The 23,605-nt window shown below is 42.2% G+C and overlaps 1 protein-coding gene across 1 annotated transcript in view; it reads right to left on the reverse strand.

Annotated features, from left to right (window-relative positions):
- The window catches only part of PTPRG (protein tyrosine phosphatase, receptor type G), a gene marked incomplete at its 5' end in the record, with an annotated part of 334,807 nt that overhangs the window by 3,078 nt on the left and 308,124 nt on the right, over positions 1-23,605 (reverse strand). Inside the window, 13 exons of the mRNA XM_019473421.1 lie at positions 35-170; positions 3,365-3,507; positions 4,317-4,463; positions 6,806-6,934; positions 7,363-7,439; positions 8,717-8,810; positions 10,647-10,793; positions 11,122-11,257; positions 12,301-12,473; positions 12,878-13,012; positions 13,246-13,380; positions 13,604-13,686; positions 15,375-15,471. Of these exons, the coding sequence (XP_019328966.1) occupies positions 35-170; positions 3,365-3,507; positions 4,317-4,463; positions 6,806-6,934; positions 7,363-7,439; positions 8,717-8,810; positions 10,647-10,793; positions 11,122-11,257; positions 12,301-12,473; positions 12,878-13,012; positions 13,246-13,380; positions 13,604-13,686; positions 15,375-15,471 (1,632 nt within the window). The remainder of the gene's footprint in view (positions 1-34; positions 171-3,364; positions 3,508-4,316; positions 4,464-6,805; positions 6,935-7,362; positions 7,440-8,716; positions 8,811-10,646; positions 10,794-11,121; positions 11,258-12,300; positions 12,474-12,877; positions 13,013-13,245; positions 13,381-13,603; positions 13,687-15,374; positions 15,472-23,605) is intronic.

Here is a 23,605-nt window from a genome sequence, read left to right on the forward strand (position 1 = left end):
AAACTACCCATTTATATTCCATTTAAAGACTTACAATGTCTGTAAATACCCCAGGCCGCATAAGATTTATCATCTTTGCCACCTGGAAAACATCGACAGCATTTTCGTTCTCCAGCTGCTGGGACAGAGTGGTAAGGGCACATAGCGTTCCCGCTGACACTGCTCCATACCTGAAAAAGCACACCAAAATGATAAGATACTCAGAAACATACCTGGGCAGCAACACAGAGCCATGAAAATGTTGATACAGTCTTATTTGATTACTGTAGTTCATCTTTGTATCTATTAAATGCTTGTTTTACACTGGCTAATTTTTAGTCATTTTAATTTATAGAAGAAATTTGATGGTACACCAGTCATCCTAAGCTATCTGCGGTATTCAATACAAAGAACTGTATCAGAAGAAGAACGTGAGCCATTTAAAAGTACTCAGCCTGGAGAGTATAACACTGAAATCAGTTCTCACATGCCACATGCACTGAAAGCACCTGCATTATAGCTGAGCGTATTTTAAATTCATTAGTGGGAGCTCAAGCAAAACATAAACGATTAGAAAGAAATGAGACTTTGCCTCTTCCTCCACATCTGACAATTATAGAAAACTAACACGGGTATGAGGTGCTCACAAGTAAACGGGGCACATCTCAAAGTCTTCCTTAGGTCTGACTCATCGGCAAAAGGCAACATCCCCGAGTTGGGCACCCCAGAGACATTACGGATTCTGACGAGTTGAGCTGTGCTGTCATTTAATAAGAACCCAAGCAACAGTTATTCGTCAGGAGCATGAATCAATGCGTCCTTGAGATACTGGCCAGGTAGAAATCTTATGCTGCTAAATCTGTGGGTGTACTTGAATCATGCGTGCTGTTGCAGGGCATGGGATAGAGGATCCTAAGCAACAGGAGCTCATAACTGCTTCTGAGGAGCCTCAACTGCCCCCTGCTCTCCCAGTACACGGGAGACTGCAATTCTGTCCTGGCTTTGCTACGGGTTTGCTCTGTGACTTCGAGAAAGTCTGTGTCTAAATGTCCGCACCTGTAAAAGGGGACATTTGGTGCTGATTTGCTCTGTAAACCATTTGGAGAGCTGTACATGGAAACTTAAATAATCGGCAAGTGCTGCAATGCCATCTGGTATCGTAAGATTACCACTAGGATTTTTTACAACATTCCTGTGGAAATCAAGACATATGCTGACTTAATTTCGTATGATTTTTGCAAACTCAATTTGCCTAGAAATGGGAAACAGAAATCAGATCACAACAGATCTGCTATATTGGATGAAAAGTCTACAGAAGCAGCAGCAGAGCTTCTGCAGAACTATATAGATGGCTGTGACTGATCATCTACAGGGACAGTGGACAAAGTGGCCAATGCTTGTGCCTGATGGGACACAACTAAATGCCTCTGAGGGTCTAATGGCTTCATTTTTACGTGGGCTGATAACCTCCAGCTCCCAACAATCTGAAGGCTTTTCTCTCAGAAAATTTGCAGCAAATCTTTATCTAGTTGCCTACATATGGGCAGTTATATTTAAAAAACTTGACAACTGTCTCGAGTTGGAATTTCTGAACTTCTTTGAAATGTTGTTATCAAGTTCATCCCACCATGTACTTCCTAAATACCACACACATTTAGTATCTGCAAATTCATATATTTGGAATTAATCTGCAGTTGTAATTATTAGTGGATTATGTGATATAGTTGTTGCATGTAGTAAAGGGAAATTTTCATTTTCAGCTACATTTGCTTAGGCTCCAATGAAAAGCAGAATCCACATTATGTATTGGGCATGAAAATAAAATCATTGAATATGACAAATAAACCAAAAAAGCAATTTACAGAAAGAATGACTCAGCACTGTTAGGAATGTGATTTTGATTTTTTTTTTTTTTTTTTTTTTTTTTTTTTTTTTTTTTTTTTTTTTTTTTTTTTTTTTTTTTTTTTTTGTCTAGCATGAAATGTCTAGCATGAAATGCCCAAATCAATAATGGTTCTAATTTTGTAAAACATAATCTTAAATACTGCAAGAGTAGCAAAACCTCACTTCAGACTACCCAAAGCATGAATATTAAAACTAGCCTGGAATTAATCAGTGCTGGCAAAAGGCAACAGAGCTTACACTGTGCATTAGCAAGGCAGGAGACAGTGGGAGAAAAACTACTTGCTGCAGCCCAAGGCACCATTTGCAGGAGTCAGTTGGGAAAAACCTGTTGCAACAGCAACACACCGATGTGAAGTGAAAGCTCTTGCAGCAACGGCAGATACCAGCGTGCAATCGCACATCAGCACAAAGGCTGATCTGACCACTGAAGTACCAGAGCATGGCAAGAACGTTTTTGCACAAATGGTGAAGATTTCCAAGACTTTGGCACTAAGTCTGTTTTGTAGCAATGACAAAAGGTCTAATGGACTCGAGTGCGGGGGGGTTGCAGGTATAGCAGTCGTTTATGCTGGCTTGGTGTTCGCTTAAGGGCAACTCAAGCAGTGTCAGAAATTGGGCTTCCTTGTGGTTTTAACGGCAGAATGACTCTGGGAAGCGCTCTGCCCGCCAGGAAACAGTCCCTCCAAAGAAATCCTGATAGACCCAGGCTCCAGCTTCACTACAATGGTATTTTGCAGCTCCATAACGTGTGCAAAGTAATAACAAGCAATGCAATATTTAGCACCCTTTATAATTGGGCATTCAAGCATAGCTGGCAAGACAATGCTCACCACTGCACTACAAAAGAGACAAGTGTTGGGGCATGCTGGCCCCGTGTTAGTGGGCTCCCTCCCTCCCACTTGGCACCATATGGGCCCCTTGGAGTGTTTTTGGGGAAGCAGAAGGAGGAAAAATAAATCTGCTTTCAGAAAACCTGGGCCCTTTGTCACAAGATACTTCTGCTGCTCATCCCGAGACACAGCTGAGCCGAGCTTGTTCTGTCTTACATGGCGTATTAAACCTGAGCTGTTAGACAGGAGCTCAGGGCTGTTTTGAAACTGGTTTCCATAAGCCCATGTTGGGCTGCTCAGAGCCTTATCTAAACCAGGGCTCTGCTGGGTTCTGAAACAGGTTGTAAGATTTGTTTGGGATAATTCCAGGTGCAGAAGAACCCAAAATGATTACAAAGCAAACATAGCTTCACTTTCTGAGTCCACCTAAGACTACAACCAACATAAAAATGACACTAAGCAAAATGTATTTGGCCTCAGATGCCAACTGAAACCTCATCCCCGGCAGTTTAAATATTCTGATCCTGTTCCCTAGACCACTAAACCCCATCCACTCCATGCAAGAATGGACATCAATCCTAACAAGTGTCCTGTAGCTGAGTAACTCCTTCTACAACCTGCACATAAATGGGAGAAAAGAGATGACATACTCATCATGAACTATGGTGGGGCCATCCCTTGTTAAGGCCTCTTCCTTGATTACATTGATAAGTTCAAAGGTACTGCTTATGGGAGCATCTGGGTTTGGCCATTTAGGACACTGAAAGTGGCGGACTTCCAGAACGTAGTCATCCTGCAATGAAAAACCAGCCTGGGCATTAGCTACTTTAGTTTCACATTTACCCACTCCAGGCAGAAGGAGGGAAGAGCCTCACTACAAACTGAAGAGATACCTTCTTCTTCCAAAGAGTTTATAGAGAACGAGGAAGACAGACGCACAGCTCTAGCATCTCTGTAACAGTGAACGCGCTAAAAGAATGCAACTTTAACAAAACGTTTAACTGATAGATTTTGTATTTGAGTTCAGGGCTTATACCCATATAAACCTTCTCTCAGAGCCCTTACAGCTCAAAAGTCAAACAAGAGCAGAGCAACCAAGGAATTAAAATTTAAAAGGGCTTGCAAACTAATGTTTTGCAGCAAAATCCAGCTGCAATCCCGATAGCAAACTAGAGGCAGGTTTATAGCTCAAAAGAAATGTACTTAAGTAAAACCCCTTAATTAAGAGCCCCCAAACAATTAAACTCTAAATGCTGAATTTTGTAAGCAGAAATAGGACAATAAATCTTGGTGTACTTTACAAAGTATAATTCAATCTACTTGTATGATTTCAAAATGAAAAACTAATGTCTTCACTTTCAAATAAGACAAACAATTAATACTACAGTCTCACTAGCTAAAGGAATCTACCTGGAAGTAAAAGATGTGAGAGGGAGAAGGAGCCAGTGAGAATACCTTTCCCCTGTGAGCAATGTGCATGCACATGGATTTACAAGTAAATCCTTTTCAAAACTGTTTCTGAACATTTCGTCTTCCATATTTAAATGACAACAATAACATTTTTGGGAAAAGCCAAGACCCACATTTGGAGTTTTATTTTACCTGGGTAGCTTCAAGGATAAAATCGTGGATGATAATTTGCTCTTCGTTAGAGAGGCACAGTCTGTCTTTGCTGATAAGGGTCACAGTAAAGGCCTCACAGTTCATGGATTCCTCGCGACTTGGCCAGTACACAAACTCATCTTCTGCCTGGAGGAATGAAACAACACACTACTGCAGCCTTTCAGATACCTTGTGTGTGACTGAAAAATCCACTGGATTAAAAAATTGGTTTGATAAATAGAGATGATCAGGAGCTGACCTTTAAAAACCATTTCTGTCTAAAACAGATTTACTATTATAGTAGGCAGTAAGCCTGCCAGATCCTTCCTTTGTGTGTCCAAACAGGTAACGTCTGCTTTTTAATTGGTTTCATAGGGAAATGGTTATCTTCGCTCACTCATACTTAACCTTTGTATTGTATCACAGGCTTTATTACTTCCTGCCTACACAGTTTTGCATGAAAGTCAGATATCTGTTTAGAAAAAAACCTCACTGACCTTTAAAAATTAATTGCTTATTATTTTTAATTTGTATTTATTGTGGTCTAATCCAAAACACAAGGGTATCAGTAGAAGGTCTGTGGATCAGGTCTAGGTAGAAGACTGATGGATACTTATGTAGGGGTTGAATTTTTAGGAGCGAGAGGAGGAGTGAGGAGAAAGGAAGGAACCCAAATATTCTTAGCCTTGAAAAAAACACTGGCTTAACTTAATGCAAATTCTCTAGCAAAATGCCTCTACTGAAGGGATGCTATAAAATCTCAGTGAGACTGTGAATGGTGGAAGAAGTTCAGTGCTGAAGTAGCCTAACTGACAGGGTGTAGATAAAATACTGTCAAAGCTATTCTTCAAAAAATAACTGTGCATTCCTAGTTCACTGCAGAGAAAAGAAATTAGGCTCTGTCATCACATACATGCAAAGCTTGTTTCTCCTCCTGGCTTCAGGGATCTACTGTCCCTGCAGCTTAAGCACAGAAGCTACCCCGTCAGCATGCATGGCACCGCACGCCCGCGTCTCTGAACAACCTGTGTTTTACTCATGAGAGAACATAAGCTACGAGCCCACTTTATCCCGCTGTGGCCATGAGCACGTCTCTAAGACCAGGCTTATTTCTGTGGGCCTGGAGCCTTGATGCACATGATGTGCAAGATACTGGCGACATTTGGGCCTTAAATGATTATTCTGAAACTGGGACTTAGGGTCCTAAGTCCTCCGAGTGCTTTGAAAATTCTGCCCTCAGTGTGCAGAGATGCCAGCAAGCAGTGTAATATTGCTGAATGCCAGGGAAGTGACCTGTCCTGCCAAGTGACAGGTCCTTGTGCAGCAGTAGTGTGCATTATCATCTCGTCCTTTGGCATTACACATTCAGCACCTTGACACGGTCTCAGTCCTGTGCCACCCATCCTTGCCAGCTAACAATCCACACCAAACACTGAGCCAATGCACGGATGCTGCTGCCCTGCTGGCCAACCTCCACCCTGGGAATGGCGAAGGTGAAAGCGGGGACCAGGCATCCTTGCAAAGGATGTGGCCAAGTCCAGCGTTCCTCCTTTACTCTTTAATCACTATTGTTCTGCAGAGCTATTTCATATACTTGTAAAGACAAGATCAGCCTCTTCATTTCCACCTGACACACTTTCATTAGTGCTTTCTGATTTGATCAGATTTCTCTGAACACTCTTCGCCTTGCAGTGCTGCAATCCCTTTCATCGCGCTGCACACAGGAAGCGTATCGACTGCTGCCTCTTTAGTAGCCCCTCATGACTGCTATTTTCTTGCTGTAATGAAGGTGGTTTCTCTCCCACTCTCAGCTACAATCGTCTATTCACCTCAGTGATGCGTGCATGAAAAAACGAACTGTTTAGTTCTTAATCCTTTTCAATGCGCCCTCTTGAGACGTGCTAGTAAATCTGGAAGTAGTGATTAGCACTTCACCTGTGTCTCCTTTTCCCTCTGTCTCATTATTTCCACTTAAATTAACATACATGTTTGCTTTTTACTTTCATCAAAACCAGCATTTGTAACCTTCCACAGCGGTAGTCTTGCATGGCCTGAGCCTTAAGCCCCCCGGGCAAACAAGCAACCATCCTGCTGTCCCTGCTTCATATTTCTGCTCCTCTCAAAGTCCTTACCCATGGCCCTGGCCACCCAGTAACCTCAGTGCCTTGCATCCCACCAGCCAGGCAGCCCTCAGGAGCTTCGCAGAGATCGTCATCGCTGGCGTGCTGCCTGTGAGCACTGTGGCCCATCCAGCTCAGGATGTCTTTCCCAGGGGGGAGGGCAGAAGGGGAGAGCAAAAAACCACGCCCCACATCTTGGAACTTGTCTTTTTGTAACAAGCTTATGGCAAAGTTTGAGAGGGTGGCTCAAAAATTGGCTTTGCTTTCAACCAGAAAATAGCCATAGCATGCAACTAAGTGACCCTACGCTGGTGCCCAGCTGGGCTAAGTGACCGCGGTACTGCGCAGGGAGGGACGCGTTTAACTCACCAGGCTCTGGTTGTCCGGCAGCATGACGATGATCTGTGCATTGTGATCCCAGATCATTCGCCAGAAATCTTTAGTCGTATGTGGCAGCGGATGTTGGGTTATGATGAACTCGTTACTCCTGTAGTAGCCCTTTTGCAACAAAACAAACCACACAGTTACTTACTGCCTTCAATACTTTTAAAGCATTAATTTCATCTTTGGGGACACATAATGACCCTATTTCATTTTATTCCACAATATTTTCACACAGACTATAATTTTATAACTCCATTTCCATTCTGCAGCGTCGCTGTTGTTTTAATTTAGTCTAAATCCCAGTATTTATTTGACTGTATCTCATGGAAATACACATTCCATCTAAATGCATCTTGTATTTAATTTTTTTAGGCAACAATCTTTAATAAAACACAGTTAATAGCTTTACATTATGGGGAAGGTGTTAAAATCTCATCTGTTAATACACAGCCATTACATACAGAATTAAGACAATTATAGGCGTCTGGTATTTAGCACCTTAGAATTGATTTTACTTTGTAATTAGGTGTTGGCTTCCTCACCATGATATAAGAGGCATTAATGTAATCTGTTCCCTTCATTCCAGGCAGCGGTGCCAAGCCCACTCTAGCACGCTCAGCTATAAGATTAAAAAAAACAGAGAGGATAAAAAAAAAAGATCAAAGTCTGGTCATGGCACAATGCAGGAAGTAAGAATTTCTCAGACGTTAACAAACCAAACACTGTGCAGCTCCCATCTCCCGCAGGAGCAGGCCAGCACTTTAACTGTGTTAAAGCATTGCCTGCTAACACAGGATATAAAAGAGAATGTTGCACAATATTCCCACAAGGACAAAGTAATTTCAGGAATCAAATTTTACTATAGCAAAGATTTTCACAGCAGGCTGAATTACCAAATAACAGTATATGCAGTGATAACAGGGGATTTCAGGTAATTCTGACTGTAGTGTTCCATTTGTCTCCAGCAGCACACAAACCCAGCTGATTTATTTTGTTTTCCCTACCACTCCGTAGCACTACCATCACTCACTCCTCCCAGCTGGAGGGTGAGAGAACCTCCAGAGACAAACCCCTTCCCTAACGGGTAACCACACAGAAGCGTGTGTGTTCTTCAGCAGATCAACACTTCTCCGTGTTTGAGGGCTGGGTTCAACAACATCCTCAAACCAACTGACAGGCCTCAAGCGCCAAACTGAAATCACTGCAGCTATGTGGCACAAAGTGCAAAGTCGTACAGACTATTTCTGCCCCGTTCACATTTGTTTTTAAGATATATCCTGATGACTTCCTTCTTTATTAACAAACTTCATGATGGACTGTATCTGTGCCATTATTACTTTGTGCTAGTTTGGCTATCATCTGTCCTGTATGTCCTGTACTCTGGGTAATGTGACGGGAATGACGTTGTGCCCATGCTTGGCCTGGTGCAAATTCATACTGCTTGGCAACCATGCACAGGTTCCATATTAATGGCCGTGAAACCGTGTCCTCGGCCACTAAATACCCTCCGATCTGGGGAAGGCTCACATGCAGACATTGAGTGTAGTAGCTGAATTACAAACAACTTGTGCCAATCACACTGGGAGATCTCACCTGAGCTGGGAGCGGTATCAAAGTAATTCTCTCAGTATTCCACAGATTTATCCCCTACCTAATTATTCAAATTCTTAAGCCCTTCAAATTAACATTTCACTTGGACAGTATATCTGGCTGACACTGTAACTATTTTCTTTTGTTCAGTTTCATCAGGGTAATTCTGAAAGACAAGACAGCTTGGTCTGAACAAAAGATTACATTTCTCCTTCCTAGTGGCTATGCCTTTTCATGCATAACACCGGGAGAATTCAGTACAAAAAGTTATGCTAGGCAGTAATCAAACTGAAGATGTGATCTTACACGGCACAACTGATGAGTTCCTGTTCTTCTCTTTGTTGCAGTCTTTCTGAGCACTGAAGCATTCCACGTATTTTGCATTACACTGTGTAACCAGCTGAAAGAGAATAAAGTAGTGAGTCAGTCCTCACAGTGCTCTAAATGAAGAGAGGAGGTTTCTTTGCCAACTCCTGCGAAGATGCATCAGTAGAAGAATAAACTGCATTGTTAAACTTGTTTGAAGTACTCAAGATGCCAATGGAAATCATACTTTTCATACAACATGTTTAATGGATAAAAAGATCTCTGCAGCTCTCAGCTTCAAAACATCCTGAAAATGAAGTTCCATCAAAATGTATTTTCACAGAACACTACGTTTAGTTATCTTTGAGAATATATTTCAAAGACTTGCAGATACGTTCAGTCAGAAGCAGGTCTCAAGGAAGAAAAGCTAGCAAAATAAAACAACAACAAAACTTCTATTTTTTTCTTCTAAAATAAAAGCCAGATCATTCCTGCAGAATGACTTTTTCTTCCAAGCCTTTGGGCAACCCACCACGCTGGCATCCGAGATCCGAGGCCGTGGGTTACATTCTCTGGTCTGCCAAGTTCATTCCGAGCTGCTTACGAGGCACAAAGAAAAGTCAGGGAGGCAGATTTGTAGTTGAACGTTCCCCCAGTGTATGGGGAAACTCTACCAGAGCAAAGAGGTTAAAGGTGGCTTTTTCGTCTCCTGCACTAGCAACTCATTACTCAGCGAAATTTTACTCTAAGATGGTTGAATGTAAGCTACTGTACCAGGGCATGAGCACAAGTTATTTTCTGCCAGCTCTGTGGTAGCAGCAGAAACGAGAGAAAGATTTAATAATTGCTGCTGGTCATGTCCCAGTTTCAAATGCACTCTAAACAAGATAGCACTCAACTCATCTACGTACTGGCATAAGCCCCATTAAAAGTTATGGGGTTTCTAAATACCTGTGCAACGTTGGCAGAGAAAGTAATTTCTGAAAATGGCACTTAAGTTTTTGAAATTTTGCCACGAGTCATCAGAAAACTTCTTTATACATATAATTTAGTATTGTTTGTAAAAGTGCAACACTTTTTTTTAATAAGAAATCTTTTTCTCCTGCTGCATTTTCTGTGCATGTGTGCGCACTTGCGCTTGTTTCTTTAATTTAGTAATTAAACATCTGGAATGTCTTGACTGATGGAGAACTACTGAGATTTCTGCAAGTGAATTCAGAGAAGTTAATTTTTTGAATAGCTTGGCAGCTGGTATAAGTTAACAGTTTCAGTTCCTTAGGTAGTTATTAACTGTTTAGCTGTGAAAACAGATGTCACGTATAATCTTCTTATGATACATAGTCACACAAAATGTTTTTAAATGCATTCAAATAAAATGCAATCAGAAAATCTTAGGTTTCAAATAGGAGATCTGGGCAAAAAAATTTACTTTGGCCAGGATGAAAGCAACTACGACATAGCAGGGAAAAGCAGCAAGCATAGTTATTAGCAATGAGAAAGGCATATTGTGTTTCCTGGTCTTAAAACATTTTTAATTCTTTATCCAGTGCTGAAATAGTAGGTGGTGCTAAGAACCTCATTTCATGTCTTTCTCCATATGTATGCATGACAGCCACAGTTTGGAGGAAGACTTCCAGCTAAGCTAACCACAGACTCGGGAACATCCAAGCCCCCTTGGGAACAGGGAGACCAGCAGCACACTCCAAACCAGTGTCCATGTCCCTCTTCTCGCCTCTGACTTCAAGAGTGTTAGCGTTGATTTCCAGCAGTGTAGCTAAGACTGTTGAGGACCAAACTTCTCAAGATGCTGTGCTGTGCTAATCAAGTGTTCTGGTTTGGTTCCTTATCTGTGACAACTGACAGTGAAGACAGGCCATACAAAAGAGAGTAGAGAAATTAAGTCCCTCTGGGTGGCAGTGATAAGCCTTACCTTGAACTGTTTTTCTAGTCGCGTCTTCCCTCCTATGCCAGGTATGAGGATGCTGTTAACATAACTATGCAGCTGGTTTGCAGATACTTCAGTCTCCTTCCCAAGGATGGCTTCCAACAAGGCATCATGAATAAAAATGTACTGCTCCTAGAAAAACAACAGCGCTTGGAATAAACTAAACAGCTGGCTTTAACTGAGGGGTAGAGCACACTAAAGGAAAGGGTGTGCAAAACAAGCCACCCATGCAAATACTGCCAAATCCAGGATAAACATTTACAAGTGTAGCACGTACAACTGAGTAAGTCAAAAGCAAAATCTGAAGTTTCTGGTCTAGAAAGAGAGAGACATTCCAGTGCAAAAAATGCCTGGTGATATATTCAGTTTTTACAGGGATGTAACTGAAAAATCCATTTTCTTTTTGATTACAACATAAAAACGAACATGGCTTTAAATTCAACCCCACTGCAATCTTTACCTCTGTCTGGACGAGGTAGTTGCGCTGTGTCCTGATATGTTTCAGGAAACCCAGGACATTAACTGTGCTTTTGTCTTTTATCTGTTGCAGCATACTGTCTATCACAATGTAGGTACCAGTTCTGCCAACACCAGCACTATAGAAGACATAAAAGAAAGCCATGTAATACAGCCGGACCAAAGTAAATGTTCACAACAGCAGAACAGAACTAAGCAAATATTCCTGTTCACAGACTTTCATTTCCCTGCTAGCCCCAACCATGAAAGTTTCTAAACAAAATATTTTGGGTTTCTGGGAATTTTACTAGGTATATATTTCACAATCTGACACTTGGCTGTCCTGTCTCCACTGCTGTTGTTACTAGTGTTGGCTAGAAGCCATCTAGAGATCCACCCTATGCCAAACTGCTGCTATCCTGGACCATCAAGTTGTTCCAGGCTGCGGAGCTGCCCTGGTGGGCTTCAGTCTTGAGGTACAGCTTAAGCTTCACAGTGGAGCTGTAATCCTGCTCTGGAAATGCAAGTGGTACCAGCACTACGGAAAGGCATAAAAGGGGGCTAATCCTGTAGAGGCAGGACTCCTTGAAGGGGAAGAGGGTGGTCCTGGGTCCAACAGAGAGGGTGGAGAGAGGAACTCTTCAGAACTTCTCAATTTCTGCTCAGGAAGGAGCTCTAACCCCCATCATCCTCTCCTTTTCGCTATGGTGCTGTACAGCCCCCTCACACACAGTGATGAAGGCCACATCCCTTAACTCATTTAAGGGAAATCCTCTGTTGACTGCAAGTGCTGGTGAATGTGAGTGTGGTTCAGCGGCAATCGCATGCCCAGGTGTCCGTCTATTCACATGGCTGGTTGCCAGCAGAAGTAATCCTGCCCTGCCCATGCACTGAATGGGCAGGCTACAAACAAGCTTTGAACAAGGAACTGCACAACCACATCAGTGCAACGCTCAGCAGCTCAGTATCATGACACAGGGATTGGCTAATGCAACTGGGAAGCTTTTGCATTGGAGCTGTCTTAAGATGTAGGCAAAGCAAGCTCATGTCTGTCTGCACTCCATGGGGCTGGCACACTCCTCCTGTGTTAATAACTTACAGCGTTTGTCTTAGCTGGCATGTAAGAGCACACGCTGTGCACTAGGTATGATTGCCATGAAGCAGTTAACCACACCCATCATACCTGCAGTGCACCAGCACTGGTCCCATGTCCGGGGTTCTGGCTGCGGAGGATCTCCTAACGAAGGTTAGCACAGGCAGAGCATACTCCGGCACACCCATGTCAGGCCACTGAGTGTAGTGATACTGAATAACTGTTCTCTCGTTCTGCCGCCCTTTGGGGTTTCCTTTCTGACCCTGCGTGCAAAGTGTGCGCAGAGAGAAGAGAAAGATTAGGGAAGAGAAGCATAGAAAGATACTCAATCCTACTGGCTTGCTCAGCTGAAAAAGTGCTGGACTCTAACAGAAGAAATCTTCTGCAGCTCTGCCTCCTGCTAGGTGGAGACAGAGTTCAAGGAAAAATACATGTGGGAACAGGTAATAACAGCAATAACTGTGACACCAAAGCAGCAGTACTTGAGAAAAAGAAATACAGGCTAAACCTTTCACCAGGTTCCTTGTAATCCTGGCTTTGCTTACTTATTTCCCATCCACCTGCTACTTCAAGTTGCCTATTCAAATGCTGAGTTTTACTCCTGTGTGCCTTGCATCCTACACAAGCCAGAAGGCATCTGGATGAGAACGGTGCAGGTTTTACTCACCTTTTTCATCTTTGTGTTCCTGACTGTGAAGCGGCGCACAGTGTAGCAGGCATGAATGTTTGTGCTCTTCAGCGTGACGATTATGTTTCCATACTCCTCACTGTTCTCTGACGGCCAGTACTGATCACATTTTCTCTGAACAAAGACATAGTTGGGTGGGTTGGCTGAGGGTTTGAGCTGCTTCTTTGTATTTGTGTTTAGAGCTTTTTTAAAAAGTAAAATCGTGGCTAGCTATGTATCCCTCTGTTATGTTAGTTACATACTATACATCAATATATATCATCCCAAACCATTTAAAAACAAATTCTGCCCACGTGATTCGGCGAGGTGGTAAGGAGCAACTGTTAACAAACTAGAAAATCTCTTACTCTTCCTTTTTCAACAAGGTTTGTGATCATGACAATGATTCCAGTATTTTGTTCCCAAATCATCCTCCAGAAATCTTCAAAGGTAGACTTTAAAGGTCCCTGGGTAGCAATGTAGGCTTTTGCTTTGTTGTAACCCTTCAAAGAAAACCATAATGCCAAGTGAGATGAAAGCAGTATCATGGCAGACATATTAATATTTTGAAGGTAACAAAGAAAGGTGCCTTTCTCATTCAGAATAACGAGGAACTTGTAGCAAAATTATCAGGAGAAGTTGGAAAACACGACCACTTCACAAGTGGCAATACTTCCTCCTTGTGGAAGGATTCAAAGTTAGAGAAGAAAAAACAAAACGACTTACATCGACATAATTAGCATTAATGTAGTCACTGTGCTTAGAATCTTTTCCCGGTAAAGGCCTTAGCTTCACCCTGCTGTGATCATCTGCAGGATAAAAAACAGAGCAGAGAAGCATTAAGGAAACACAGTGCAGAACTGCAGGTAAATATCCCATTTCCTAGGTATTGGAGTAGCCCTTATTAATACACAGAAGAAATTGGCCTTGGATTGGAGTCAAGGGGGAGGTGGGAGTACCTGTTCTTGGTCATCCGCTCATGGTAGCAGGTCCTCAGGCTTCACATCCCTTAAAGTATGTGGTTTGTGCTGGGACAGCTTCTCTTTAAAGGACGCTGGAGCCTCAGGAGCACGATCTCTAGGATCATCCACATCACACAGCGTAGTGTGATTCAGCCTGTGATTACCCCGCAGGGCTGTGTAACACCACGTGGAGGCACCGACTCAGCTCTCGCAGGCAGTAAAGCTGCCTTTGCTTGGCTCGGTGTCTGAGCTCATTATCCTCCACTCGGTGCTGGGCTCAGACAGCTCTACCGGCTCTGGAAGCTGAGTGAATGTCCTCACTCCTTCACCACCCTCATCACACCAAGAGGATAGACTTTAGGTCACGCTCTTTAGCTCCTCTTTTTGTTCCTCCCAAATGCTTGACTTTGGCTTAAATCAGAAAAAAAATTGCAGTCCTGCTCCGAGGCAGCAGCACTGGGCTGGGTGGCGCTTCTAACACATGCAGAGATGAGAAATGTGGGCTAACTTTAAGCATGAAGAATATGGTTTCAGATGCCTTCCTCGAGCACCAACAGAGAGAGAGAGGTTCCTCCAGGGGCAATCTGGAGGAATGGAGTGTCTGCTCCAATTCTCCTCCAATGGTACTTCTCTCTCTGTGCCTAGAGGGACCAGACATCTATGTCTAAAATCGGAGTTGGGACAACCACAATGAATCCCCTTGCCCAAGGCCACAGAGCAAGTCTTTACAGGTCTGGGAATTGGTCCTCAGCTGGCACCTTGATTACTTCTGAGAATCTGTTAGAAACATGCATTTCCTTCCTATGCCATCAAAAACATTCAAGATTTACTGCAATGTTTGTGAACATTGTGAACTTTTTATCAGCGGCTCTCCATCTTTGTTCCTAAACCACAGTGACTGCTGCATCTGCCATTCGTTCCACATCAGAGAACGATATGGAAGAAGTTACCACATTTCCACCCCAGACCTGCAATAATCTGCATTCCAGAGCAGAGTCCAGATTTGCAGTTCTCAGAGGAATACAGGCAAAGCCTGCACTGTGCTACAAAGATCACTGTTTGTCCAAGTCGTACACACGGCTGAAGCAGTTTGAAATACAACAGATATACTCTGTAAGATTTAGCACCTTTGGGATTATAAGGGAATCCCAGGGATCATCAGTAAAACTCTCTGCTCCACCATGCACTTCCCTTAGGCCAGTTTTCAGACATTAGCGGCAGAAGAGCTCTGATCATCAATTTATCCCAGTTATTCCTCCACAAAATTTCATACCAAACTGATACTTCTAAAACTACACTTGGAACATCAAACTGCAAAACACTTTAAAACAAAAGCTGGAGTGAAATCCTGGCCCCAGAGAAGTCAAAACGTCCACTGCCTTTAGTAGGGAAATGATCTCCCAGCCACACTTTCACATGCTTATTAATTACTGTGCAATAATGTAACTTGAAGCCACCTGCCTTTTCCAGTCACACACACAGACACACCATGAGAGGAGAGTGCCTTTTCGGGTTGATTCATTGTGCTTACTTACAGGCTAGGATGTTGATGTATCTGTTCTTGTGCTTGTTGTCGGGGTGGTTGGAATGCTCTGCAGTGATGTTCATGTCAGCTGTACAGCGCTGCACTTCCTAGGCATAAAAATTATTCGGATGGAAAATGCGTCAGTCCAAAAAATTTAAGCTTTATCTCCTTTTGCAACAGCTTACAGAAACCATGTTTAAAATATCGATATCTTAATTGCTGGATTAAACACAAAGTCCTTCAGTATTGTCCTGTATGACAGTCTGCTTAAACTGAGCTGCTCGCTGGTGTGTGGTTATGCTCCTCTCCACAGACTTGGTGACACGCACTTTGGGCACCCTGAGGGACGACTGTCCCCTCTGACCAGCAGTCCATCCGTCTTCTGGACTGCATCTCCTGTGGTGCTCCACTCTGTCCCCTCTTGGGAAGGGAAGACAGAGTCCCTCGAAGGCAAGAGCGGCCAGTGCAGTGTAAGAAACCAAGCACAAAAAACACTTCAACAGAAGCCTTTGACCGCTGGACAACTTATCTGCTTATAACCTCTCAAAACAGGGTTTCTGACATTTAAGTTTGGCACTGACCTTTTGTTAGTTCTCTGCAGAGAGATGCCTTTTATAAAATATAAATAAAATAGGTCTTTGAAGATAACAGCGAGTGCTTTAAATACCACTGCTTGGACACTGATTAACAGCCCACAATACAGTGAAAAAGCTAAAAGGTTGTATCCACATATATATACATTTACAAAGCAGAAAGAGGCCAGGCTTGCCAAGGTGTTCATGAAGCTAGAGATGCAGATTTCTGTCTAGTTGAGGCTGTAGGTTAGATACCTAATTCCCATTTTGTTTTTTTTTTGTTCTTAACCTACCCCTTACTTACACCGTCCAACAACAGAATACAGGGCTATTGAAGTGGGGCAACAGAGGGTCTTTTCTCTATTCCCCTTGGCCAGACTGTCCTAGAGAGTTACACACTTCAGAGACTGTCTTTCAAATTGAATCACTAAAACTCATGTGCGATACCACCTCCAAGATATATTTTTTTTTGTACCTATTTCTATTTCAAGATATATTTTTTTTGTACCTATTTAACCACAATCTTCCTGAAAAGAAGAATCCCTTTTTATCACTAGCATAAATATTCTTAGTTTAAAAACATATTTTTGAAAAATATATCAATGTTTGGAGTTTACAAAGTTGTGGAAGAAACTGTATTTATTCAAATCTTTTGCGAGACCCAGAAATTGCGCCGAACAGAACCAATTTCCCCCAAGGATATACGGGGAAGTGCCAAATTACTTTGTACTTCAGGCTTTAAAAATAACAGTATAGAACCTGCCTAAGAGGGAAAGTCATTAGGAGCTCATAGCTGCTACACAGATCGCGAGCTAAGTGACAGAGAAAAATTATCAAGAGAAATGCTATACAAACAGCAGATGTAACAGAGTTCAGCATTATGCAGACATTTCACAAAGGACTTGCATAGCAATTTTGATATCTTCCCCAGCATTTACATTTTAAAAGTGCAAAGTATACTAAAATCTTGAACATTTTATAGCTTTTATATCCACATGACGCTCCCAAATAACAATTGCTTCTCTCGCTGCCCCCCCTTCTCCATAGGGAGAAACATACTACATTCAAGGAGATGAGCTGAGCAAAGACAAAGAGGAATCAAGCAAAACTCTCAGCTCGCCCTAATAGAATTTTCATAGTTCCATTTCTATCACAGAAATAAAAAAACACATTAAAGTGTGTGCTTCCCTTAATTCTGCCTGTCAGCTCCAGTAAGCGAGGGACTTCTGATTACACAATGGGCAGGATCAGTTCAGCCTAAGTCATAACTGGAAAAGCAGCATTACTTACATGTTAGGTTGATTTAACGTAATTTCGTTTTACCTTTTTTTGCATTTAAAAATCATATAACATCACTGCTGTACCATTGTAGGTCACTCCTAAAAAATAACCCCCAGCTTCTGAAAAGCCTCACGTCAAACTCTACATCCCTGCATCACTACAAAATTCTTTTTAGAAGTTATTAGCATTAAAACATTTATGCCAAATGCTGCAGAATTTAATACAGATGAATCCAGTAAGGTTCTGTGGAGAACAGTCTAAAAAGTTACAGAACTGAATAGGGAATTACCTCCCTGCTAAGGAATTTTCTCTGACAGTTTAAATACTACATAGTAAATGTATCACTTTCTGTTAAATTCTATAGGTTTTTTCCATAAGGGAATTGTTGGTGAGGTTAATCATTTTAATTAACCTTTTTATGTTGATGCTGACTGTGTTCTCAACTGTACATGTTCCCAGCTGGCCAATATAAAGTTAATAGAAGAGGAAGATTAAGCTAAGATGGTGAAAAACACAGCAAGGGAAAAGAAGGTCTGACGCTGTGAGAGCTGATCATCTGAAAATGGCTTTTCTTAACATATAACATTCTAAATGATTTTTAATACTCTGGAAAGCTGCTATAACGGTGGATTCCTATGTCTGCACACTGCAAGAACATAGAAAAAGGAGACTGCCTTTTGTTCAAGAAAAGCTTTCCCCTTGCCAACGTGCCTCAACTGTATTTGTCCTTTTAAAAATCAACGTAGAACAATAAAAGGCCATTTTGTCTTCAGCTCCGCCCCCCCTCCATCCAGGACACAACCAACGCTTTGGAACGTTGAAGTTGTCCAACGAGAAGGGCCTGAGGACATCCTCCAGCTCTGTGTGGGGCATTGACAGTGTTTGGCTGTGCCGGATGGACAGATCAGGTTGAGAGCAGAGGGCGGTTATTCGTGCTCTCTTACCCTCCTACATTCATCTCTCCAAATTCTAGTAGCAGATTACTAAACCACAGGCTCACCCCACCAGACAGTAAGGCATAAGTTAACATTCCTTTGTTATGAAAGTCAAGGTGGTTGTCTTTCATCAATGCACAAAATGCTGCAAGAAGACAAGACCAGTTGCAGCCCATTATCTACGCCTCTGTTCAGAGTATTATTTACCCTTTGGCAGAAGAGGACAGCCCGGTGTTAATAAATATCACCCTGGAGAAAGTTCCAAAAAGTCACCATCCTAATTATGCCATTTTACCACATTTATGTATATTACGTATTTACTTTCCCAGCATTTTCTATTGCTTATGCAATGAACACCCTGCGATTTCTAAATCTTACTGGCTACCAAGTCCTTCATTTGCATTTAAAACATCACCATGATTATATTATTATTATTACAACTTAAGTTTGCAGGCAGGCCACCAGGTCAGGTCTGATACCAGGCTGCTCATTGCAGCCTAAACAAACTCTCCAATTAGCACAAAACTGCTTCTGGCACCTTGGAGTAGGACAGATAGTGTCCATATCACCACATCCATAATTCATCCACAAACTTTTCAGCTCTAGAGTCTTTTCTTTGGCTTTCCTTAATCCCGCTTAGTCTCTTCCACTGGCGGCTGTCTAGCACACTGCTGCTCTTCATGTTTAACTTTGCAGAACACATTACTGTCCAAAGATGAATGGATACAGGCTCTTATTCTGTCCTTTCAACTTATCATTGACAACCCAAGAAACCAAAGTACATGGTTTCAATTGACCGTTAGTTACTGTAAAAAGTGTTCTAGTCTATGCTATTATGGCTAATTTACCTTTTAATTATATTGTCCATGCTAATGCTAATTGGAATTTGATACACCCAGGTTTAACGACCCATTTTCATTGCCTTTCTGAAACAAGTTACAGATTAGTTTCTTCTAAACTTCAAAGAATTTCCATTTAAGTGTAAAATCAAACCGCTCCAGTGTCTTGCTGGCAATATAAGGTTCTGAGCAAGAATTTTAGCTACAGTGACTGAGCAGGAACTCGGTCTCTTGATTTGGCCTTATGCAGTGTGCTGTTGTTTCCCATTACTTCAGTCTGATGTCCTAGCAGGGCTGAACTGTGAAAGGCTATGAATAGCAATGAGGAGGAATCATGAACAAAGAAAAGATCCTAATCTGAAGGACTAAATTAGAGAAGATCCATAGCTCTGTTTTGATATTATTGTTGTATTTTTCAGCATGAAAGCAGCTAGTTCATCCACCCCTAAAATAATTTTTGACCTATTATTTTAATCCTGGATTAGAGAATTCTGTGGTAGTGCTCTTGCTGTTTGTTTTACCACAGCAAACATGAAGATGGCATACCAACAGAGAGAGCAGATAGTATTTGAAGTTATCCCACAGGAACAGTGTAGATTTTTGCGATAATTTCGCACTAGTATAAACTCTCCGACGGCACTCAAGAGAGAGGTGAGCTGGGGACAGCCTAGAAAGAAGGGGAAAATAAACCAAAAGGACTCAACACAGGAATAACAGTGGAGGAATCATGAATAGATAGCTGAAAATTCATGTAAATGAATGAGAGAGGAGAGCATGGTGGAGGATCGTTTGCTTGCGGTATCCTGCCCTTCATTAGGCAGGGAGGTGTCAGAGCCTGACTGAAACCTTGCATTGCCCGTGTGGGGCTATGGCTCCTCCGAGCAGGGCTTCCAGGCAGAAACTTTGGGTATGGCTGCGGTACTGTGGTTAGTAACAGAAAGCCCAGGTGTCTGAACTTCTTTTATTGCTTCTCTTCAACTTCATCTCTTAATTCACAATGCCAGTTTCTTAGGGTAGGTCAAGCGGTGAGATCAGAATCGAGAATTCCAGGAAGACCATCTTCTGCAGCAATCCTTCCTCCTCCAGCTTCACAGTGCTGCTTCCCTTTGGTTTCAGTACAGCAACACACAGGCTGAGAATACCTCTAATTATGGCAGTTTTGGGCCAGGGTTATAAAAATTTCCCAGTGCAGTAATGTCTGCTAGCAGCATGCTTTTGAAATGGCATCTTTCTACTGCCAAATTCCTTGGTGTAGATGCAGTTATAAGCATGTGTCTGGTGTAAGCTGTGTCTAATCTGTAAGGGATGCCAGTATAACTACACAGTGTTTTTAGTGTCTCAAGAAATGTGTGAAGTGCAGCATTATCTGTCTTCAATGCAGCCCTTCGCTAGAGAATAACGTTCTGAGGTCACCGGCTAAGAAGAGCTAGTGACCCCTGCCCCAAGCAGCAGCAACCATGAGAATAACGTTAGCAAATCCCTGCCACATTGCTGAAGATATAGATTTATGTTATTTTCTTACATTTCAGGACATTTAGAAGAAGGTGCCACTGGAGTATAAAGATATTTTCAATTTATGTGATGAGGGAGCTAGACAGCCTGCCTCCAAGTTCAGCGAGCCTGTTCAGACTCCAAATTGGCAATGAATCATTACACTCACACGGCCACAGGCAGGAGAGGTCTGCGGAGATTGCATTCACCCTCTCTAATCGCTCCCGCAGCAGCACTGACCAACCCACTCCAGAATTAGGGAGGAGGGAAATAAAATTGTCTGATCTCAGAAATCCAAATCCAAATACTGTATTATACTATAAAAAGTCACAGTTAGCTTTGGGGATGGAGGGTGATTTCTTGGCTTAGTGTTCCTTTCTTAGAGCAAAAGGACACAGCTACTCAAAAAACTTACTGTGTTATTCCAGTAACCGGCCAGGGGGAGGGAGTGAAAAGCTTTACTGTGGGAGGTGGCACTTCACACTCTTTTTGATACAAGAATTTGGAGGGCACTTGCCCTATATAGTCAGGCTATCAGGAGAACAGAAGATGACAAATGTGACATCAGTTTTTAAAATGAGACCCAGAAGGGATTTCAGGCACTACAGCCCACTCAATCTGACTTCTCTGTGGGGCAAACTGCTAGACGCTGTAATAAATAGCAGAGCTAGTGAATGCCTCTAACACGCTGAGGAGAGGTCCCTGAAGGAGTCCACAGGTAAGAACAGTCTGGAAGAGAATAGCATATTGGGATTTCCAAAATGTTTGTGAAATGCCTCTCAGAAAACATTACTTCAAAAACTGATCTGTCTTGGAGCAAAAGGAAAACTTGCCTTGTATACCAACAGTTTAAAGGTGGGACTCACCACCCAGGAATTGTCAGTGTTCGGATTTCACCAGTGGGACCTTATGGGGACCTAATCTATTCATAAAAGGACTGCAGAAGAGACAAAGTGTGTTTATGATACAAAATTATTCAGGATAATTAGAACAAAAGCCATTTATGAAAGGAAGCAGAACAATCTCACAATACTGAGTGACTGAGTGATAAAATGGCAAACGAAATTCAATGTTGATAAATGCAAAGCAATGTACTTGGGAAAAACAACCTTAGCTATACATACATACTGACAGGTTCCCAATTCGCTATTGCCATTCAGTGACGAGACCTTGGGGTCACAGCTGATAATTTTCTGGAGGTGTCAGCTGAGTGCTCAGTAGTTGTTAAAAACAAATAGTACGTTAGGAAGGAGGAAAGTAATAGAAAACCAAACAGAAAACACCACTGTGCTCCCGCAGAACTCTGCAGTAAAACCACTGATTAAATACTGTGCACAGTTTTGGCCTTCCCATCTCAAAAAGGATATGGTAAAGGAAGGAAAAAAGGTACAGAGAGAACAAGTCACCGTAAGTCTAGAATGGCTTCCTCAAACAAACAAATTAAATAGTTTAGACTTCTTCAGATTTGAAGAGATGATTAAGGGGGAATATGAGGGAGACTGACAGAATCGTGTGAGGCATTTAGGTGAACAGGGATGTACTTTGTAATGCAAAGACTAGGAGGCACCAAAAGAAGTTATTAGGCATGAGTTAAAAGCAAAAGAAAGTCCGTTTTTGTGGAACAAATTGTAGAATTCATTGCCATGGGATGCTTTGGACAGCAGAAGTCTAGAAGGGTTCAAGAGGCAATTAGAAATTTGTTGAAGAAAGATCTATCAAAGTCTATTAAACATAATGATGCCAAGAAAATCTCTGGCTAGACAAGGAGTAGATACAATCTCTGGCTCAGGAAGCCTCTCAGTCTCTGCTCAGTCTTGCAATCAAACCCTGCCCCAGTGCTGCCCTGTAAAAATGTGGTACCTCACCCTGTATGCCATAGCAAGAGGGTGCTGGAGCTGCCCGAGAGCAAGCCAAAGAACCTCCTTGAACTTTTTTCAGTATTAGGTTGAACAAATTCCAAGGTGGAATACAAAGAGTTATATCAGAGACCAGCACTGGTGATGCAGGATCGTGGACTTTACTTTAGAAAGCTATTTGTTGTTCAGTATTAAATTGAGCCTTATATTTCTAGTTTATATCAAAAATTGAAAATTCATAGGACTCAAAGGATATCTTAACAATTCTGTATACACAAGAAAGCCCAGCTATCACCAGACAATAAAGCTGACTACTTGCACTATGATTACCCAAAGGGAATAAGGATTCATTTTGGATGTACGTTCCAAGGAAAGATTTGTGAGTTTGAAGTCCTTTTTTCCTCTGCACATGAAACGCTTCCTAAGCACATTCACAAAATATTTAGCTGTAATTACAGCTCATTTTAAGAGGAGGAGGGAGTATTCACACAATTTACTTTCAAAGGAATCTTCTTCCTGTAAAAACCAACTCGCTACAACCCCACAACATGCTGCCAAAAACACAAGAAGAGACTTATACCAAAAACTAGCAATGAATGGAGAATGTTTACCTTCTACATAGGGCAGAGTATGTGTGCGCGTAGCTTAGTCTTTCCTTTCACAGGTTCCACCATAAAACCTCCTGCCACAGAAATTTCTGAAGAGATTTTTGATCCTTTTTTCCTTTAAAAAAATCCCATGCGCTGGCTATCTTTGGGAAGATTTATTTGTTCTGTAGTACTGATCACATTTTTTCAGCATCTCCTTGCCATGCTCTTCTCTCTTCCTTTTAGATGTAAAAAGCAGATTTTTTTGTAAAAAGCCCATATGACTGCAGAACCTAATACCTCTTTTCAGAAGTTCCCCAGGCATGAAGGGGTTGGAGGTGCATTATTGACGCATACTGCCCAATCCCTCAGCATGTGATCTAGATGCCATCGGAAGAACTTTGGCTTTTTTGATCATGGGGAGGTTTACACAGCACCGGGCCTGCTGGCGGCAGATGGAGTCCAGCTGTCTCACAGGGGGAAAAGGATCATTGCTCATGAATTGGCAGGGCTCATTGAGAGGGCTTTACACTAGGTTCGAAGGGGGAAGGGGATAAAACCAGGCTCACTAGAAATGAGCCTAGGGGTGGCGTGCCAATGCCGGGGGTGAAATCGATAGCCCAGCTCAAGTGCATATACACCAATGCACGCAGCATGGGCGGCAAACAGGAGGAGCT

This window comes from Aptenodytes forsteri, unplaced genomic scaffold (genome assembly GCF_000699145.1).
Source record: "Aptenodytes forsteri isolate BGI_AS27 unplaced genomic scaffold, ASM69914v1 Scaffold53, whole genome shotgun sequence".
NCBI classification, from domain to species: Eukaryota; Metazoa; Chordata; class Aves; order Sphenisciformes; family Spheniscidae; genus Aptenodytes; species Aptenodytes forsteri.